This window comes from Coturnix japonica, chromosome 3, assembly GCF_054131305.1.
Source record: "Coturnix japonica strain WE chromosome 3, WE-NBRP24, whole genome shotgun sequence".
Lineage (NCBI taxonomy): Eukaryota > Metazoa > Chordata > Aves > Galliformes > Phasianidae > Coturnix > Coturnix japonica.
Window position 1 is genome coordinate 86190334 of NC_140665.1, and position 20304 is coordinate 86210637.

The following is a 20304-nucleotide window of genomic DNA, read 5'->3' on the forward strand; positions in this document are numbered from 1 at the left end:
GTTTGGTGCTATGGGAAGAGAGGAAGAGACTAAAAGCAAAAATTAAATTGGTATGTCAGTCCACTTCCCACTTGCTTTTCGAAACAGACAAGTTCTTAGGAATGGATTCCCCTTTAAAAGCTTGCTTTTTTTTTTCCTTTGCCCTCAAGGGTCGCCTTCCCTCTTCCATTGGCTTCAGAGAAAGACCCCAGAAGCAAGGAGGAAATCTTTTTTGAGACATCTCTTAGCTGAAAGCGAGGTTTAAAGCCTCAACAAACTTTTGGGTATAAGGCACTGTACTGATGCTGCAGCTCCTGACAAAAGGAAAGCTTTAGGAGTCCCAATGAAGACAGCCAAATTTGCAACAAGTCTTTCAGTACTAGGCAGATTGTATGAGTGTTTTCAGGGAAGAGAAAATACTGTATTGTAAACACATAAAGTCAACTATAGCACGGCATGCTTATCTGAGATAGTATACCTGATAGCATATCTGATAATACATCTCATATGTATCACCCTGACATAGAGTGAATGAGGAAAAAGTTAGATTGCATATTCCAACAGCAAAAAAAAAAAAAAAATAGAAAAAAAAAATATATAGAAAAAAAGAGTGGATGAAGAATAAGGGAAGAGACAATAGTCCAAAAAAGAGTAGTTAGAAGTTTCTAGAAGTCTTGCATTACTGCCACCCTTTTCTTGCTTTTCTCGAGCATGCAAAGTCTCAGGCCTCCATGATGCCCTGCAGCTCTTGAGTACCTGAAAGCTGTATTTTCCTCCAGCCCCTGAGTTCACATATACAAAAAACTACACATCCAGCTTTCCTTTCTTCTTGGCCAACCCAAATCCTATTCCTTCCTGCTCCCTAGACCCCTCTCAATTCCCAGCTCACAGTTTTGTTGAAGAGCTTTCAAAACATCACCACAGAAGCCAGTAATCTCTGTTACTTCAGATCTAAAAGCAACAAGGTACACTGAAAAAGAAAAAAGAAAGACTTTTTTGACTTTCAGAAAACACATTTTCTTCTGTTTTCCCAACTCTTGTAGCCATCTTTAAAACGACTATGAAAAGTAAAGATGTAGGAAGACATTTAAGTCTACTTATTGTGATCAAAAAGCACTAGATGATATTCAGATTAGATGGAAGAGTAGATCTACATCCCTTTATCTTTTTTACCCACTTATCCTACTGTAACTAAGACTTGAAAAACTAAAGAGTTATTCAGAACATGCTTTAATAAATGGAACATTCATATAAACTAATGCAATAACTGCAGTAAAGCATTAACTAACGGTAAGGGGAGGAATCTTATTTCCTCATCCTTAGCCATCTATTATTTAGCCATTTATTTCCTCTGTAAACAGCATTTTTAAGAGGAGTAAAATGTTCAAGTTACTTTAACACTAAATAACTTCCTTTGTTCTTTTTCCTGAATTCCACCGTTTTGCCTAGATTTTGCAAAGAAGTTCAAATGACTGCACGGTGCCTGAAGCAGCCAAAAACTTCAGCATGATGTGCTGGTTGATTTGTGGTGTTCTTGCTGTGGTCTTTACTACAGTCCTTTGCACCACTCACTTGGTCTGTCACTTCGTGCAGCACTAAATTAATGCTTTGTCATCACTGAGCTCAGATGCTGATGTGACTCTTTTTTTTTTCTTTTTTTTTTCTTTTTTTTTTTTTTCCCCATAGCCTGTGTCACTGCTCTACAACTAGCACTTCTGCAAACTGTACTTATAGCATGCAGTACCCTACAGTGACAGCATCATTTTCCTTTTAGGACACCCTGAAATTCCAGATTGAGTAACTAACTTGGCCTTAGTGTTTATAGCTATGTCATAGTCCAAGTAAAACAAACAAGTCCTCTAATGTCTCCCAGCAAATTCATATTGCTGGCAGCAGTACTTGACAGTGAAAAAAACACAATATATGCAACCTGGGAAAAGGTTCTTGGTCATATTTTTTTCTTGTGCTTATTTACTTGTATATTATTTAGTAATGAGTGATTTATATCATGTACTTTGTCTCAAAACCACTATCTTAGTTTAAAAAACATGAACATGATGCCATCAACACAGCAAATGTGATAAATCTGTCAAGTTTATTCCTTGATCTACTCGCACACTCTCCAGATAGTGACCATCCCCCAGAATGTTCACCTTCCAGTGCACCCTGGGTCAAGGAGATATCAAAAGTGAATTAATGTCTTCACTGGCCCTTAAAAGTTGCAGTAACAAAGTCACCTTCTGATTCTGAAAGGGCCTATCAAGTTTATTAAGAGAGCATTGGATATAAAGAAAGTCCATTTTCCATCAAATTAACTTTTGGAATTGTAATATTCTCAACCCTCACGTTTTTATTTGCATGATCATGCCTGCATTTGTCAGAAAATCTAAGAATGAATGAGAACATTAACGAAGGTACAATCACCTCTGTTTAAATCAGCACATGCAATTCAGAAGTATCATTCTGGGACAAAAAGATAGAATTTGCAGAATTCATCTCAGGCACCTACAAGGCAGGTACATTAGGGTTAGCAAAGTAGCGTAAGTTATCAAAAGCTATTTTATTGAGAGATTTGCATTTCAATGGATATTCATTCCTCTATCTGTATCTATCTTAACTATGTCTCAGTAGGTACGTGAAATAACTCATCGAACAGAATCTAATGATTAAGCTTAGCTAGCAGTACCATTGTACAGCAGCTGCGAGTCACACTGCGTCTCTGTGGATCCCTGCTGAAATCAATAGAGCTCTGCATAGGGGCACAGATGTGCCTGCCTGCAGTGCAACGGAGAACTCTGAGCATAGACATTAAGTCTGATTCTCCCTTTGGAATAATGCACTTATTCCAGTTCTTTGAAAAACTGAAAGTACACATAAATTTGGAGAATTTATTTGCAGTGTAGAATTTTTCTAATATTTGTCAGACTGGATTTTCTCTTTGATCAGTGATAGACATTAGTATTTGGGCCAAAATAAAATTTTAAGAGGCCTACTTATTTCATCATTGACATATAGCCTGTCTTAAAAAAGGTGTCTGAAAGATATCAAGGAGACAGGGGAGGTTTAGGTTAGATATTAGGAGGAAGTTTTTCACACAGAGGGTGGTGACACATTGGAACAGGTTGCCCAAGGAGGCTGTGGATGCCCCATCCCTGGAGGTATTCAAGGCCAGGTTGGATGTGGCTCTGGGCAGCCTGATCTGGTGGTTGGAGATCCTGCACATAGCAGGGGGGTTGAAACTGGATGATCAGTGTGGTCCTTTTCAACCCAGGACATTCTATGATTCTGTGATTTAATTTATTACAAGAGTACGTTAGGAAAGAGTTGGGGACTGCCCTGATGAATCACTGGAAGGAGAAAACCTTTCCTGCCAGTAAGGAGTTACGGATTTAATAACATACAAACCAGAACACAAGAGAAAATAATCTAGAACAGTTAAACAGTCTGACAGTTTGATCACTCTCTGCAAAAGTACAGGAGATGCAGGCTCAAACAAGCCTGTTCTCTAAAACTTGCAGAATGTGGGTATAATAAAAAGGGTCTCACATGGGAAATCTGAACTGAAAGCTATTGTTTGTAAGAGGTGACAGATGTGCACAAATACTTAATCATAAAAGTCTTGTTCCAGCATCCTACACTGAACTTACCCCAGAGATTACACAGCAAACTGGTCAAAACCAAACAAACTCAGACAGATATTACAGCAAAAACTTAGAGGCATTTACAGTACCACTATCAGCAGCTTGATTTAAACATGCATTAAAGTCCATTGAAGCCAACAGGTATTAAGCAAAGAAGTGACTTTCTCATACTGAATTTGCTGACATTGTGAGACTATGCAATTTCTATGAAGAAAAAAAAAAAATAAAATCTACACAAACCATGCAGTAGAACTGGAAGAAATAAAAATACATGCAACCTATGTGAACCAAAACCACTTTATACCTGAGGTATAGGAGTGTTTCTATACATATACTTTAGAGTTTCTTTCTTTTTTAAGCTAAACAAATGAGAAAAAAGTGCTCTTGATTCAGTTTTTCAAATTAAATATAGAAGCAACATATTCATTGAAATCAGGAATTATAAAGAAAAACAAAACAAAACAAAACAAAAAAAAACCACAAAAACCAAAACCCACAAACAAACAAAATCAAAACTGAAATAAATTTTCTCTTGGGTCTAAGTATTTGCTTGTAAGACTGCCCTAAACCTCACCGTAGTTTCATCACAATCCAACATGTAATTACATCTTTATGACAAAAGCCTCATTTATTCCTGTGAAGACTCTGCACTTTGTTCAGACCTTCAGAATTCCCTTTCTGTCCCTAACCCAGGGTAATAGGTTTCAGCCCTACAACATATAAGCTTGTATATAATACAATAAGGCAAGTGATCTGGTTCAATTACTCCCAGGATTTCAGAAAGACACTTCTGAAAGGCAGCTTTGCTACTTCTAAGAGAGCAAGGAGTCTTACACTGCTTAACAGAATTTCCTATTATTCTGCTGAGGAAGAAAGGATGGGGACCTTCTTCTGACCCCATAAAAGATGCCTCCTAGGTAGACAGATGACTAGTTGCCCTTCATCAGCATTCCTTCTTAACCCTGTGGACCAATCTAACCCAGATCTTATTGACTGTAGCAGAGAACACTATCACTGTGCCAGTGGCCCACTGATTGCATTATTAGTTGATAAGGCTTTGTAATTAGGCCTCAAACCCTCCTCAGTAAATCTCCAATTTCACCCCTCAGAGACTCTGAGTAGATGCTAGCACACTACAGGGCCTCAGAAAGCTGCTAATGAAGTGTGTAATGAGGCTTTTTGGAGTCAGAAGACTGAGGAAAAACACAAGAAGAAAAAGCGCAAGAAGACTGAGGGAAAACAGAAGATTGAGGAAAATAAAGGTAAATAAAAAGCATATAAAAGGTGAGGATTACTTGTTCTGCAACTTTTTCCACCTCTTTTATTCAAAACATTTATCAGGAACAGTTTCTAAACCATTCCTACTTTAAAACATGTAAAATTTAAGAGTAAATTGAAGTTTACTCTTAAAAATTAAAACAAGAAAGGCTTGCCTCAGTAGTTTGTCATAGTAAATAGCATACAAATACAACGTATTTCTCTAGCAAGGAAGCTGTGTTTAAATTCTCAAACGTGAAGTTCTTTGCAGAATCCCTATTCCTCTTCTTTTGTTTTCAGTTCCTCATGCTATAGGCATTCTATGGTTACCATAAATAATTAGAGATGGAAAGACTGTTTTTAAATGGACATTGCCCATTCTCTTAGAGGATCTTTTGGTATTCCATGCTTCCTGCTGAGCCAAGTGCTCTGGCAGATTAGTGTTATCACATCTCGTTCTGGTTCAACCCCCCTTTATGTGTACTTGAGCAAGAAAAATGGTGCCAAAATGGAGTCTGTAGAACAGAACATGTGCACATGCCTTGAGTCATAGTTCAGGTATTTGAGTCAACATAAATCAGTATGAGCATGAAGAGATGAAATCTCTCCATCCAAAAAAGCGTAAGGGCAGTGAAAAAATATTGTTAACACAAATCATTGCTTTAATTTAGTGTAACCTTAAGTCTAGAAAACATTTGTGGGTCAACAATTGCAGGTCTAATTCAGGCACATCAGCTGAAACTGCTAAATAAAATAGTTTTATATTGAGGAATCAGACTGCAAAGAAAGCAGCTGAAATGTAGACACGCACAGTGTTCCTCAAGTGTGACGTGGGATTTAATAAGACCCAACAATGCTGCTTTTCTCCATAAACAAGATTTCACAATAAACAAGTACTTCATGAAGTTCTTCAATAAGGGGCCACAATATTGCAGAGAATAGAGGGAGAACATAGCCAAGAGAAAAAAAAGCATTGCTAATCTACCGTGTCAATCTACCAAATAATTAGTGCCATGGCAGATTTCCTTTCTCACCAAAACACTACAATTGTGTAGTACCTATACATGGGGGTATTTGTAGCACCTATTTACATACCTCTCTGTCTGCTCACCCATTGACTTAATCTATCTGGACTACCAGCTACCATGGTAAAGTATGTCAATAGAGGATCAAGAAACAAAAGTACACATTGCTGTTATTGTTTTTATTTCACTGCAGCTTAATCTATTTTATCTTTATGCATGCGGTTTCTAGTTTCCCATGAGTCAGAGCATAATGGAAAGCTTCAGCACAGCAGGATTATTCATTTGTGTAAGTGATACCAGTATGATCTTCAAATGGAGCACGTTAACTTTGGGCTGAGTGCTATTGCTATCCCTTTTGACTAAATGGTTAGGCAGCTTTCAGTCTTTCACAGCACATCGAAAAGGAGATACTGAAAACAGAACTAACTACTTCTAGAGGGCTACCTTGTTCATTTACATAATTGGTGTATTAAGTCATCTTTTCCTGTATATGTGAGAAGCATCAAATGACTAAAATGTTGTCCTCAGTCACAGAATTTTCCATCACATAGCCCAAAACTTTTGTTTTCAGCTCTCCTTTCTGGATCCCAGTGTTTCTGATGCTTCCATCTCTCAACTTTGCTTTTGTCACAAATACAGAAAAATGACATTGACTAGGTTACAAATCATGTGGGGCAGTCTCTCCTACAAGGTTCCATGAAACTTGTTCAGGATTGACATTCCCTTTGTTCCAGCTAATAATTCTATTAGTTGTTCAGCCCCCTGCACCACAACTGTAAATGAAAATACCTGGCAGCACAGTACACACCTTCTACATTCTATATTCTGCAAACTGCCTTCCATCAGAGTTGAACTCCATCCCCAGTGACTTCAAAGCAAAGCAAAAAACAATGGACTGAATTGAAAAGGCTTGCTTCACCTCCAACACGCACATATGTGCTCAAAAAATACTGAATCTGACATCTAGAAGATTTTCTATGCTTAATCATAAAGCAAGGTAACAAAATACTAAAAAAGAACAACAACAACAAAAAAACTTAAGCATGTTTCCCCTGTGACTCTCAGTAATTTCCACAATAAACGGCACTTCTGGCACAATTTCAAGAAAGCAAAAAGTTCAAAGAAAGCAGATTCAAATATGTGTCCTGTCTCCAGCACAGCAAGCTTTATTGTATTATATTTCACTCAAATGCAATTTCAAAATAATAACAATAAATTACATTGGCCTTCGACTTTATATTATAGAAGCGAATAGCATGACATGCTACTTATTCTTTTGAAACAGCATTCAGGAAGAAAGAGTTGAACTGCATTTATCCTCAGTGGGTAGTCTATAGATATCTGGATGCATTTAATTTTTGAAAAATCCAGCAAAATTTGAATCACTTGGACTACATCAGAAATAAGTCAGGTCTGTTATCTGACCCTTTGGCCAGCTGATCCACATGATTAAACTTTCTTATCCTGTACTGAGGGTGACTGCATCCAGCAGGTCCATGCAACATGCCTGAGTGCTGCCTAGCAGCCAGCCAGGTGCTGGGCTGCAGGCGGGCTGGGATCACACTGGCTGCGCCAATGGTTTGATAGTGGTGGTGATCAGATGGCAGTGTTTGGGTGCAAGCCCTGCGACTACCATCTGTGTGGAACAGCGGAGGGCAGACCCTCAACTTCTTTTTCATTTCCACTTGGACTAAAACATGCTTCTTTCCAGCTACTTAAAAGAAACTATCTCAGAATGTTAATGGCCCTGTTAAATCCCTTGAGTTTACCTACTTGTTACGTTGTTACATAAAATGATTTACTCAAACACAAACATGCGTTTTTATCATTCATGCATTTTAATATTTTATTTTCTGAATCTTTGAGTAACGTGAACCAACAAAACAGGGGCTTATGGAATTTAAGTTGGAAAGAATTCCTTTCAAAGATGGCTGATAAAACTCAGAGGAGAAACAAGCACACACAGCAACATTTTATTTAAGTGAAAACTTGTCTGGTTACCATTTTATCCTATTCGAGATAGTGATAAAAAACTAGGTGCATTTTTATGGAACCCACCCACTGAAGCAAATGCATGTTTTTATACCACTGAAACTATCAGTATTCATATTGCAGGCTTACTGATGCTCTCCCAGATTTCAGATCTGAGCTATCCTACCCATTCAATCAAAGGACTAAGAGACTAAAAGCCCCAATATATTTCCGTGCATTAGCTCCCTCCACCCTATAAACAAGCTACAAAGCAAGCTAACACATCTGACATCTCAAATTATGTAATTTCTTGTAAGTCATGCCAGAAATGTTATTCAGTCCAGCTATACATGCAAGAATGCTGTTCAAAACCTTCATTTCTGGTTCAGTAGTGAGATCAGCAGTACAAAGGGCACTCAGCATGCAAGGGCGATTACTGAACCATGTGGGAGGAGGGAGGAAGGCTCCATGACCACCACCACTTGCTATACCCTTCATAGCGATCCGACTGACTTTACAGGGATCCGCACTGACAGAGTGACAGGGAAGGTTTGGAAAGGAGATGGCTTTTGGTGGAATCCCAGGTTTTGGATCATTATTTCATTGGTATTTCTGTGAAGCAAGAAATTTTCTGTCTGCCTGCTTGCTCTAAGTACTGCATAATGTCAAGGACTGCTGGAATTTGCAGGTTTTTGCAAGACAGACATTCAAGAATGAGGATAGTTGTGACATTTCTGTCTGAAGGTCACAGGAAAAACTGTACATGGCAGGCTGGCAGATTCAAGATGCTCAGTTTAAAGCAAAAATGGATTTAAAGATACACTAGCAACAGGTCGGATTCTCAGTTATTTCTAGTACAGCATTTATGACAAATTGTCAACAGATCCCGAGTAATATTTCACAGTATCACAAAAACTATCCTTTTCCTACTGCAGTCAGTGGTTTATTTGATATTAAATCTTTTGGGGCCAGGAACATGCACTGCTGTCAACCCTACTACGCTGCATCTGCATTGCACTGGGCTTTTAATCAACAGTGTTTTCAGCAGTTTTCCAGGTACCTCCATCCATGACAGCATGCCTACATCTACAGTTCATCTGGAGCTGGATCCCATAATCCACCTACTCACTGACAAATTACCCACTGATTTAGAAGATCCTTTGTCCCTGTCACCTCAGAAAGTTAAATCTGACAGGACAACCTGTATAACAATGCAGTATCTCTCTTACAAGAGGGCCAATTTTAAAGCAGCATGGGGATTATTTTGTCAATAGTTGGCAAGCACATGATAAGGCAGAGTCAAGAAAGCAGAGTTAAGCTCTGATAGATACTTGGCTTTCCCCTTTAGTCACTGGATAACAGTGGTGCTCCCTGACACCTTGGGATCTAACTGGTATAGTCCTTGCTGCTCTCCTCAGACTCAGTTGCCATGTCTGTACAAATGCATTAACAATTTTCTATGCCTGCATTCTGGCCTTGAAGCCAACCGGCACTGTCTGACCGTAACCACTTTGTTATACTCTTTAACCCTTCAGAATATGATGGCTGCATCCAAACCACCTTCTGGGAGCGATCCTGGGCCTACACTACCACCCAGACCAAGTCCCAGCAGTAGTTGAGGCAGAATTCATAGGTCCAAATGACAAGTCTGAGGGAGACCACTCTAAAACTCTAAAACTCTAAAACTCTAAAAGCCCATGTGTTCAGGTTTCAGTGCTCAGGCCTCTGCTCTGGCACTTTTTAATTTACTAGCAAAAGTACGGCTTGTCAGTGTGTGAAAGCTGACTATCTCCCCTTTGCCCATTGCCTTCAGGAGGATCACTCCTGGCAAGCCCTGCACTTGAGATCTCCCTTAGTACAGTTTATCCCTCTAGGGTATCTGACCATTTGCAGGACCAACAGCTTTCACAGTCATTTACAAGAAAATCCAAGACAGAGGAATCACAAAATAAGTCTCTGACCTTGCTGAGAAATTCTGGGCTCCTTACCCTGAACAACCTCTACTCACCCTCTGACTCACTGACCACCCTCTTTGTTTTCTAGAGACCTAGAGAAACCCTGACTAAACTAGTCACTATAGCTAGTGTGCCTCAGTCTCAAAATGCAGCCCAGATACAACGAGTAAGGGTATAACAGACTGGAATGTTGATTCCAACCACTGCCACCTTTAAGCTCTTATGTTTTGTTCTTTGGAAATCAACCAGGTACATGTCTGACAGCAGTATTTAGATAATAGGCCATGGTCTCAGCACTGGAGCTACTATGTTAGCAAATCTTTCAGATTCATATTCAGAATTTGGCTCAGTTGCCTAAACACAGGCCTTTTACATTCTTTGTCATGCCATAAGGTGCTCTGAATGAATTTTATCAGAGCAGTCTTGCTTTGAAGTATCTCAGAAATCTTACAGCATATAGTACAAACACTGTTCTGTATGCATTTGAATAGAAGCTAAAGAATTGCATAAGAAACTGTACAACACCACTGTTCTTTTCAGTAGCAGAGGAGGCTGGTGCTTTTCTTCTAGATTGCAAGCTAAATAATTCAATCTAATTAAGCCAAAAGTATTTTTTGCCTAAGGTTTCTGTTTTGTTTCATTTTATTTTATGACAGGATGAGTCATTATGCTATACTGTACATGGTATTATCAAGAGAACAATAAACAACAATCAAAGGTTTTACTCCTCATTTCTTCTTTTTATGTATTTCTTCCAGGCAAAAAGATCAACTTTCTGAGCTGTGAGAAACACCCAATCACATTAATAGAAGCACACTGCAAATGTGGCTACCACTTTATAGTTGTCTGTTAAAGAAGAATTAGTTTACTTAAAATAATAAATTGAAATTTTGAAGAGAATATAAACTTAAACATACAACTGCATATTTTCCTATAGTTCTTAAGAATATGTTAGTTATTTAATAGGTCGTATTAAAGATACAATGAATGAAGAAAAAGCACAAAACAATGCAAAACACAATACCAACAATAAAGCAATTAATAACAAAAACCAGTTGAACCAAAGCATCCACACAGTGTTAAATTAGTATGATACAATAGATCTGATACATAAAGAAAGCACTGTACTGATAAGATGTGAAGTGCCGAATTTATGCACAATCCATTGCTTGTTATTATAGCTCCTATAGAATAGTGTATTTTCTATTTCTGAAGAAAAAAAGCCCAACAAGCAAAAAAACAGAAAATCACAAAGAATTATAAAATTATCCTCCTAAAAAGAAAGATTCAGATTTTTAAAGATCTCATATGAAGATGGATATATTTCCTTCCGTAAATATAGTAAACTCTTCATTATACAAATGGAGGAAGACAGCAGTTTTTCATCCACTAATCAAGAGAAACTGTAGCTAATTTAAAACTAAGTAAGACAAAGTTTGCTTTACCTACAGTATAATCTTTTCTTATGAAGACTGATCACTACCAGTAAGACACAAAGAAAAATGATCTACTCATGAAAAACTTCAGGGTTATAACATGGTGTAGTAAAACTTACTTTTGATGATCTCCCAGTGGTCTTTGTCCAATGGATTTTAATAATGACTCGGGTCGAACTGCTAATTTTGGTGATGTCTTGGGGCTTGTATCAGAGTCTCCACTCTCTTCGTCTCCCATTGCCTTAATATAGCTCCCACTTCTCATTCTCCTGCAGGGAATCTCTTCATCTTTCCCACCGGCGGGGTATCCTCCCCATTCATCCTGAGGTACCTAATAGAGACCATAAAACACAAACGGAAAACATACATTGTTTTCATATATTTAAATACTTTCCATTTTTCCATTTTATACAGAGAAGTTGTGAACTTTTTTTTTTCTTCAGAAAAAATCTCTTAAAAAGAAATTTCTAAGAGTCACAAATGATTTGGGAACTTACTTTCAATACCAGAATGGTAAATTTTAATTTTATAAATGTTAGAACTTCAGAAACAATCAATTCACTGTGTGTGAGCTTTGCTGCAAAGTCTACAAGTACATATGCTCTAAATTACAGGACATCTTAACCTCTTAAAAGCTTACATGCAGATTTTCAGCTGATAAACAGTAGGCTGACCATGTCTCAGACAGAAAACTCATTGAGTCTTTAAATTAAGCTAAGCCATGATTTATGTATAAATGGATACTATTCTGATTAAGGACATACTAAAAAAGAAGAAAAAAGCAAATGTGACAAAGGATTTATTATTATTATTATTATTATTATTATTATTATTATTATTATTATTATTATTATTATTATTATTTTAATGTTGCAACTGCTAAATACTTCATAGAGGCCGTAATATATCAGGAATGCAGCCAGTTATTAATAATACTTCAAAGCTGGATGCTGCTTTAATACAGTTGGGGTGGTTTTTCAAGAGGGCCAGAAAGATGATGAAGGGCCTGGAGCATCTTTCATATGAGAAAAGGCTGAGAGATCTGGAACTGTTCAGCCAGGAGATAAGAAGGATGAGAGAGGATCTTGTCAATGCTCATAAATATCTAAAGGTAAGTGAATGGGACCAGGCTCTTTTCAGCAGTGCCCAGAACAGTGACCAGGAGCAATAGGCACAATTTGGAACAGAAGAATGTCTATAAGTACATGAGAAATAACTTCTTTACTTTGAAGGTCACAGAGGTGACCTCAAAGAAGGTCTCTTTTGGAGATGTTCAAAACCCACCTTGGCACCTTCCTGTGCAACCTACTATGGGCATCATGTTTTAGCTGGGGGTCTGGACTCAATGATCTCAATGTTAGTGTTTGACTTAAATGATAAAGCAACACACTGAAATCCATTATAATGATTTATAGTTAAAAAGAAAGATGTGACAGAACACTTTGGTAGACTAGGGCTGATGCACTTGGCAGCATCAAATCCTTCAGGAGCATAATGACTTCCTATATATTACAGTACAATGGCATTATTTACCAATACACCATAAATCAGAACTTCAAGTTAAACATATATTAAGGAGTTCCTACAAAGAAAGATGCCAAATGAGGACTTTCAAGTCAAATATTTTTCAGATCTAAAGACAGAGTTTACTGTGGAGCTGCAGTAAATGCTCCCATTAATTTTGGTAGGATTGGAGTTCTGATTTAAAGAACTTACATGATCCTCCTGTCATCATTGCAAAGCTGACATCCAAAAAAACAAAAAGGACATCGAGATGAACAAGGTACACTGGGCAATTTTCTGCATTGAAGCTGAATTAATACATTTTGTCTTAATGCTCTTATTAAAAAAAAAAAAAAAGAAAAAAAAAGAAAAGAAAAAAGGAATGTTTTTAATGGAACAATTATTTTGGCTTGATCATTTTTTCCCTATTTTAGCCCAAATGCAACTAAATTGAATGTTTAGGAAGACAGTGATCAGGAATTTTTTAGTTACTCATACAAAAATGATTAGTTTGATGACACTTCTGACTGAAATTCCATGTTCAAATAACTTGATAAGGAGTAGATAAGGATAGGATACAGATAAAGCAATAAACAGAGGCTTAGTTGTGCTTGAAAGTGAAAGCTTATTTTAAAAGAATGACTGATTTTTCACATTAAAAAGCTTCAATAAAGAACCCAAATCTTAGAGTTCTGTGCCTTGCTGCTTTTGCTAATTACATTTCTTATACTTCCTGAGTTCGAAACTTAAATGAATCCAGAAGAAAGATAAGAACTGAAGAATCCCCATTCCATTTGTGCTCGTGACATACTGCATACCAAGAATCCTGTTAAAACCATAATAACCAGATGACTATCATAGGAACCTGACATCATTGAAATAGAAGCATTATATACAATTAAAAAAGGTATGTTTTGTGAAGTTTCACTGCATGTTCTCTCAGGTTTCATACACAGCCTATGAAAACAGCTGGAGTCCATCTGCTGCCTTCAGAAACCATTAGGGGCCACTGACATTGTTTGTCCTCACCGTGCAAGAAAAGAAGCAAAATCTGAGTCCCAGTTTGGCCAGCAGTGGTTCACTGATGACTTTAACTGGTGGGTTAAATATTCAGAAAAATCCAGGCAGTCTCATGCTGCACTGTAGCTTCAAAGAAAAGTAGTACTACAATAGTACAGGAATATAGTACAGGAAAGAGTTTTCATTATACATTAACAACATTTTGCAGCAAGTGTGAGGGTCACCGTATGTGTATTTCCCAAAATATGAAAGTGCTTTACAGCATGCAGAAATACTTTCTTACAATGGTTACCAGCCCCTGAAATTCCCATCTGCAGGGTTTGCAGCTGCTAATTGGGAATAATTATCCTAATTATCTACTTGCATATAGCGATAAGTGCTGATATTTATAATGTTGAAAAAAAAGTCTTCATCCTGTTCTAGACGTTAGCATGAATTCTTGTGTATGCAATTTTTATCCACAGAGGAGTTACACTGCATATTACCTTGTGAACTTCCTTTTGTAAGAACAACAAGTTGACAAGGTCCAGATTTTTTCCTTTATTTTTGTCACTGGCTGCTGATTTCATTATAAATACCACAGAAAGGCATGAACTTCTTTCACAAATCTAATGCACTGTTGATACAAGGAGCAAAAGGATGTACAGGAAATGGATTTAATTTTTCTGATTCTGATTCACTGTGTTAGGTTTGTTATTGAGGTCCAGCACCTTGTACCTAAAACTTACCTTATAACATTTTATGCAGCAGATCCTAGAAACGAACTCCAGAACCTTACATGGGAGCCTGAATTTGCCAGAAAAAGTATCTTTGAGAATTAGCTCCTTTATAATAGCATCCAAAAGGAATCAAAAGGTCCCTTTAGTTAGTCAATCACAATTCCAACTATCAAGAAAAATCTAAACTCTTTCTTCTTTATAGTGTTTATTCTACAGGCAGCAGAATGGTCCTTCTGTTGTTTCCCATTTAGAACACACCTTCTGAAAATCAAATTCAGACTTCTTTTTTCTTTTCCCCATGAAATGCTTAGAATTCCTAGGAAGGGCTGGGTAGAAGAGGACTTCATGTATAAGAAAGGATGTGCTGCAGCAATCATGACCCAGGCAATTACCTTGTAAAAAGGGACCTCAGTCCTGAGCTAAACACTCACATGAATTTTATGAACAAGAGTTTTTGCATTAAAATTGTGGAGAATTTGAAGAAAAAAAACAAATACCCTAACTCTAAGCTGCCTTATCACTCACTGCGGAACTGGGAGTTCTTGTTGCATGGCACGCTCAGGTAGAAAGGGAACTCAGGTCTTAACAGTCTGAATTTGAGTATTCTAGTTTTTCACGTTTCCCTGTTCCAGAAGAAAAGCCATTACCCTTGCATTATGCCTGAAGTCCTTTGTGTCAGTGCATCTTACTTTTGCTTAGATTATATCTATCAGAAGAAAAGGGCTGAAGAAGGCTTGCCTTCAGTCCCCTGACTGGGCTTCTGCAGTAGGTCTGCCCTAATTCTCAAACTGCACGCATTCTTCATATGTAAACAGAAGTACATTTATGCAGTAAACAAGAATGAATTCACCACACTTCTGGAATCGTGGAATTGCTGAGGTTGGAAGGGTCCTCAGAGGTCTCCAATCTAGCCTCCTTGTCAAGGCAGGATAATGTAGAGCAGATAGTCCAAATGGGTTTTGCTAAGAATGAAGACTCCAAAATCTCTCCAGGAAACTTGTTTTCATGTATAACCATGCTTACGGTTGAAAAATGTTTCATTATCTCTAAACAGAGATGGGAAATCTAGGCTCCCATTCAGGTACTAGTGTTGGCAGTCAGAATACTCAACCTTGAATTTAAAAAATACTGATGTCAAAACTGGAAGAATCAATGAATTATTCATTCTTCTGGAATCCAACTACTGTTAATTCAAGTGTCGTGATCTCAGTTTAGAATTTAGCTAAAGAAGTCAAACCAGCAACTGCCACTCGCCTGTCAAAATAGATCTGCCCCTGTTGTTACACCCACTTCTGTGGCATTTGCTCCCAGTGCCAAGAGTTTTAAAGGTGTTCCACCACTGAACTGCTGATCTGCTAAAAATCTGGCATACCGTTTTATTATCTAAAATGAAACACTTCTAAATATATGGCTTCAGCTGAGGGAGCTGACTATCACTTCTTTCTCATACTGAAAGGTTAAAATGAGAATTACCTACCTCAGAGGAGTCCTGTGAAATTTAATTAGCATGCAGATGTAAAATGCACTGAAATATTCATTTTGACCTAAATCTTATTTTAGTAATATACATTTCACATTTTACTAGAAGCTGTCTGTGCATGAAATTAGACTAGAGATGATAGAAAGAAGGGTAAGATAGGAAACACTACGTAATTGAGACATAATTGTGATTTTATACTTTCTCAATCTGGTCAAGATGATCCAAAAAAAAAAAAAAAAAAAAAAAAGGACAAAATCTGAAATGTAGGTAGGGGATTTTCTCTCAAGTGAAACCTTCTTCTAGGAGCCCTAGAAGAACAATCTCTGTGCACAGCTGTAAATAGGTGAAAACAGTGCAAGGCAGATTGAAATGTTCTTAGCATGGTAAGAATTTTCTTGATATTATAATGAGAGTTGGGAGTTGGATATATATTTTCAAAAACTTAACACAAGAAGAAAGGCTGACTAATTACTAGAATTTTCTTCTGAAATTAATGACATTCTACTGACTGTGGATGCTAAACCCTACTGGTTTTTACAGGATGTAAGAGCACATTATCTAAAAATAAAGCTTTGTTTTCTGAGTAGGTAACCTTGTGCTTGCGTCTCAACGCCATTCTCAGTACACATTTTAATCTACATTTCCTGTATTTTGTTTTTTTAATGTGCTGATTCATTTTTCAAAGAATATGAACTGTACAATGAAGCCATTCAAAAATCTCTACAAAATATGTCAGGGGCTCCTCCTCACCACTAACAATGCCAATCCTCTTAATTAGCTTTAATTTTCACATGCCACCCCCTACTCCCTGAACGTCTTGACAACTCAGAAGTACAGAGAGTTCTTTCAGCATTCTCCACAAGTCAGTCAACATCAGGATCAAGGCAGGACCTAATCTGAGAACATAAGATGTCTTTGTCTTGCCTGCAGTCTTCTCTAGGCTTTAATATGAATATATGAATAACCATAGTATGACAGGAAGACAGAGAATATCACATAGATACTAAGCAATGCAGGCATTACAACGGCTTGAAAACAACAAAACTTGAAATCAGGAATTTGGGAATCGACAGACTCTGAACATTCACAATCTAGCTGGGAAGTGTTCAAATAGAAACAATGGTGCCAGTGCTCTTTACTGTCTGATTTTAGTTTTTCATGGGCAATCCCACTCAAAGTTCCTCTCCTTGATGAGAAGATTTACATCCAGTATAATCAGGATTGTTTGTTCACCACTTTTTTTACTTTCTAGAGAACAGTGTTCCTTTCATAAAAATAATACTTATAACAAGCAAGCAAACAAACAAATCAGAGAACCAGCAACAGTTTTCCTGACTGGTTTTCCCACAACTATGTAATTCATAACCCAAAGATGGTTAAATCATAGAATCCTTAGTGTTGGAAGGGACCTTCAAAGGTCATCAAGTCCAACTCCCCTGCAGTAACAGGGATACCATAGTTAGATCAGGTTGCCCAGGGCCTGGTCCAGGCTCACCTTGAAAGTCTCTAGGGACAGAGCATCAACCACATCTTTGGGCAACATGATCCAGTGCCTCACCACCCTCTCTGTGAAAGACTTTTTCTTTATGTCCAACCTAAATCTACTGTCCTTAAGCTTGAAACCATTCCTTGTTCTATCACAACAGACCCTCATAAAGAGCCTTATTTCCTGTAGCTCCCCTTTAGATACTGAAAGGCCACTACCAGGTCACCTGGGAGTCTTCTTCAGGATGAACAGCCCCAGCTCTTTCAGCCTGTCCTCATAGGAGTGGCATTCCATCCCTTGGATCACTTTTGTGGCCTTCCTCTGGAAGCATTCCAACAGGGCTATGTCTCTCCTGTACTGAGGACTGCACATCTGGATGCAGTATACCACATGAAGCCTTATCAGTGCAGAGTAGAGGGGCAGAATCACCTCCCTTGCCCTGCTGGCCACACTTCTTCAGATGCAACCCAGGATATGGTTGGCTTTCTGGGCTGCAAGGGCACACTGCTGACTCATGTTCATCTTGTCATCCACCAGAACCCCTAGGTCTTTTTTGGCAGGGCTGCACTCAAACCTACCATCAGTGTAAACTGGATAGGTTTTCCTTAACCAATATTTACCTTTTCCAGCAAACCCAGTAACGGCAAAGTGACTTAGAGCACTGGATAGAAAATAACCCTGACAAGAATATATATATTTTTTATCTGAACTGGTGAGGGGCTACGAACTTGCTGTGCTGCTGCACAGTCATCAGTACTAGAGAGAAGATAAAGCTGTATGATGACTGCTTTAGGGTAAAGACCCACTGTCTTGACTGGAGGCCAAACTAGCCTACAGCACCCCACATCTGTACTGCTTTGCAATCATTGCCTCCAAAGCAGTGTGTCTTCTGAGAATGGTCTCTGATCTGCAGTATGTCCTGATCTGTACCCAGGAGCTGTATAGGGAAATTCTAGCTGGCTGGGATCAAAACTGCCTGAGAGGCTGAATAACACAACCATATAAAGAATCAGGATGCAGTGCCAAGGAACTTTTCCTAACACTACTCAGTTTAGTATCATAGACTGTCTGAGTTGGAAGCATTAAAGGTCATCTGGTCAACCCCTCTCCAGTGAACAGGGACACCTACAGCCAGATAAGGGAGCTCAGAGCCCCATCTACACTGGCCTCGAGTGTCTCCAGGGAAGGGGCATCCACCACCTCTCTAGGCAACCTGCTCCAGTGCCTCACCGCCTCTGGAAGGCATCCTGTCCCTCCAGGGTGTTGACTGCACTACATAGCTTGGTGTTACCAGCCGAATTGCTGATGGTGATTTTGTTAGTACAGATGCAGTCTAAAGGAACAAGCGTTTCAATAATGTACAAGCCACAGAAGCACCAAAGACAGAAACTTGGAACTTCTCATGCTTCTGAAAAAAAATGCAGCATTTCTGCCAGTTAATTTACTGTAGTCTCAACCCCAAGCGTGCTTTTTTTTCTCCTTGCCTTGTTGGGCCAGCTTATCACTGCCTTTTCCTTTACATCTTTCTCCTTGAACTGAATTAATTGAACTACAATGCAAATTCTGCTCAATCCAATAAAACTAAGCACCACATTGCTGAAAGACCAACACTGAACTGCAGCTCATCATTCACTGCAGATGAAAGGGAGTCAGGAATACACCTACAAACAGGGCAGCAGAGACAGTCCAGAGAACCACAGCAACTGAAGCTAACTACAAATTTTACAGATAGATGATTTTGGGGAGAGTAGACTGAGTTAACTGAAATATATCTGCAGAGTGGATGGAGCCCAGCTACCTGCACAGCACAGCGAAGAAAAATTACAGAAAAAGGAAAAAAATCTTAGTTGAATTTATGACAATTAATACAGAAAATTGTAAATAACAGTTGAGAGTATTTGGGAGGTAAAGGAATGATAGAGTGTTTCAGATGAGTAATATACAAAACTACAGCACTGTAGAATTATGGGCTGGTTACATATTATTTCTTTTCTGTGTGCTTCAAAGATCAGAGGTGCCAGGAAGAAAAATTAAAAGGTCTTCTATTTTGTTGTTTCAATTTTGTCAGACATTAAGCAGAGCTGAGGAAAAAACTGTCTGGGAGCTAACCTCCCCTGAGAGCTGCAGGACTGCATGTGGACATTTCTTCTGTCCTGGGTAAATTCTGTCTTCTCCTTTTATCTAGACTGAGAAGTCCAATCAACATTGATGTGCATGTAGAAAACCTGTATGCAGGTGCAAAAAAATATATGGTAATGCCTAATTTGTGGGAATGCCTAATTTGTGGGATTCCTGCTGCATCATCCCTATTAAAGTGAGGCAGAAGTGAGAAACACAGAAGTCCCCTGTTGGGAAGCTACTTCTTAGCTACTGCTTAAAGCAGAAGAGGCCTGGAAGGGCCTTCAGGTGGAGCCATAAAGTACATCCACTGCAACTAAAGGGCTCAGGGAAAAGAAACTTGATTTTCTGCTGCCTTGGAAACCTACATGTTAGACTTAGTGACACAAACACTGATATTTGCAGCATGTAACCTGTGTTTTTATGACCAATGAAGGTGTGACAGGCAAGACTACCACAGTGTGATGTCCATGCTCCTACTACGTCTTCTTCCAGCCACAGTGAGAAGTAGAAAGTATCATCAGTCCATTCAGTGCAGCATCTCTACACTGCAGGACCGATCAATCAGTAAAAATCACCTACAGATCCCTCTGCAAATGTCTTCGCCTTTACCACTGCAGAATCAAAGAGAAATTCAGAGTTGAGCTGTTACTTTATTGTTACCTTTAAGCAAAACCCATACACCACTTGCTGTCATTGAAGTATAAAGTGAGA

The 20304-nt window shown here is 38.4% G+C and overlaps 1 protein-coding gene across 39 annotated transcripts in view; it reads right to left on the bottom strand.

Moving 5' to 3' along the window:
* The window catches only part of DLGAP2 (DLG associated protein 2), a 440056-nt gene that overhangs the window by 58460 nt on the left and 361292 nt on the right, over positions 1–20304 (bottom strand). For all 39 annotated transcript variants that reach the window (XM_085542130.1, XM_085542131.1, XM_085542128.1 and 36 more), the window contains one exon: positions 11384–11595. In XM_085542130.1, the coding sequence (XP_085398256.1) occupies positions 11384–11595 (212 nt within the window). The remainder of the gene's footprint in view (positions 1–11383; positions 11596–20304) is intronic.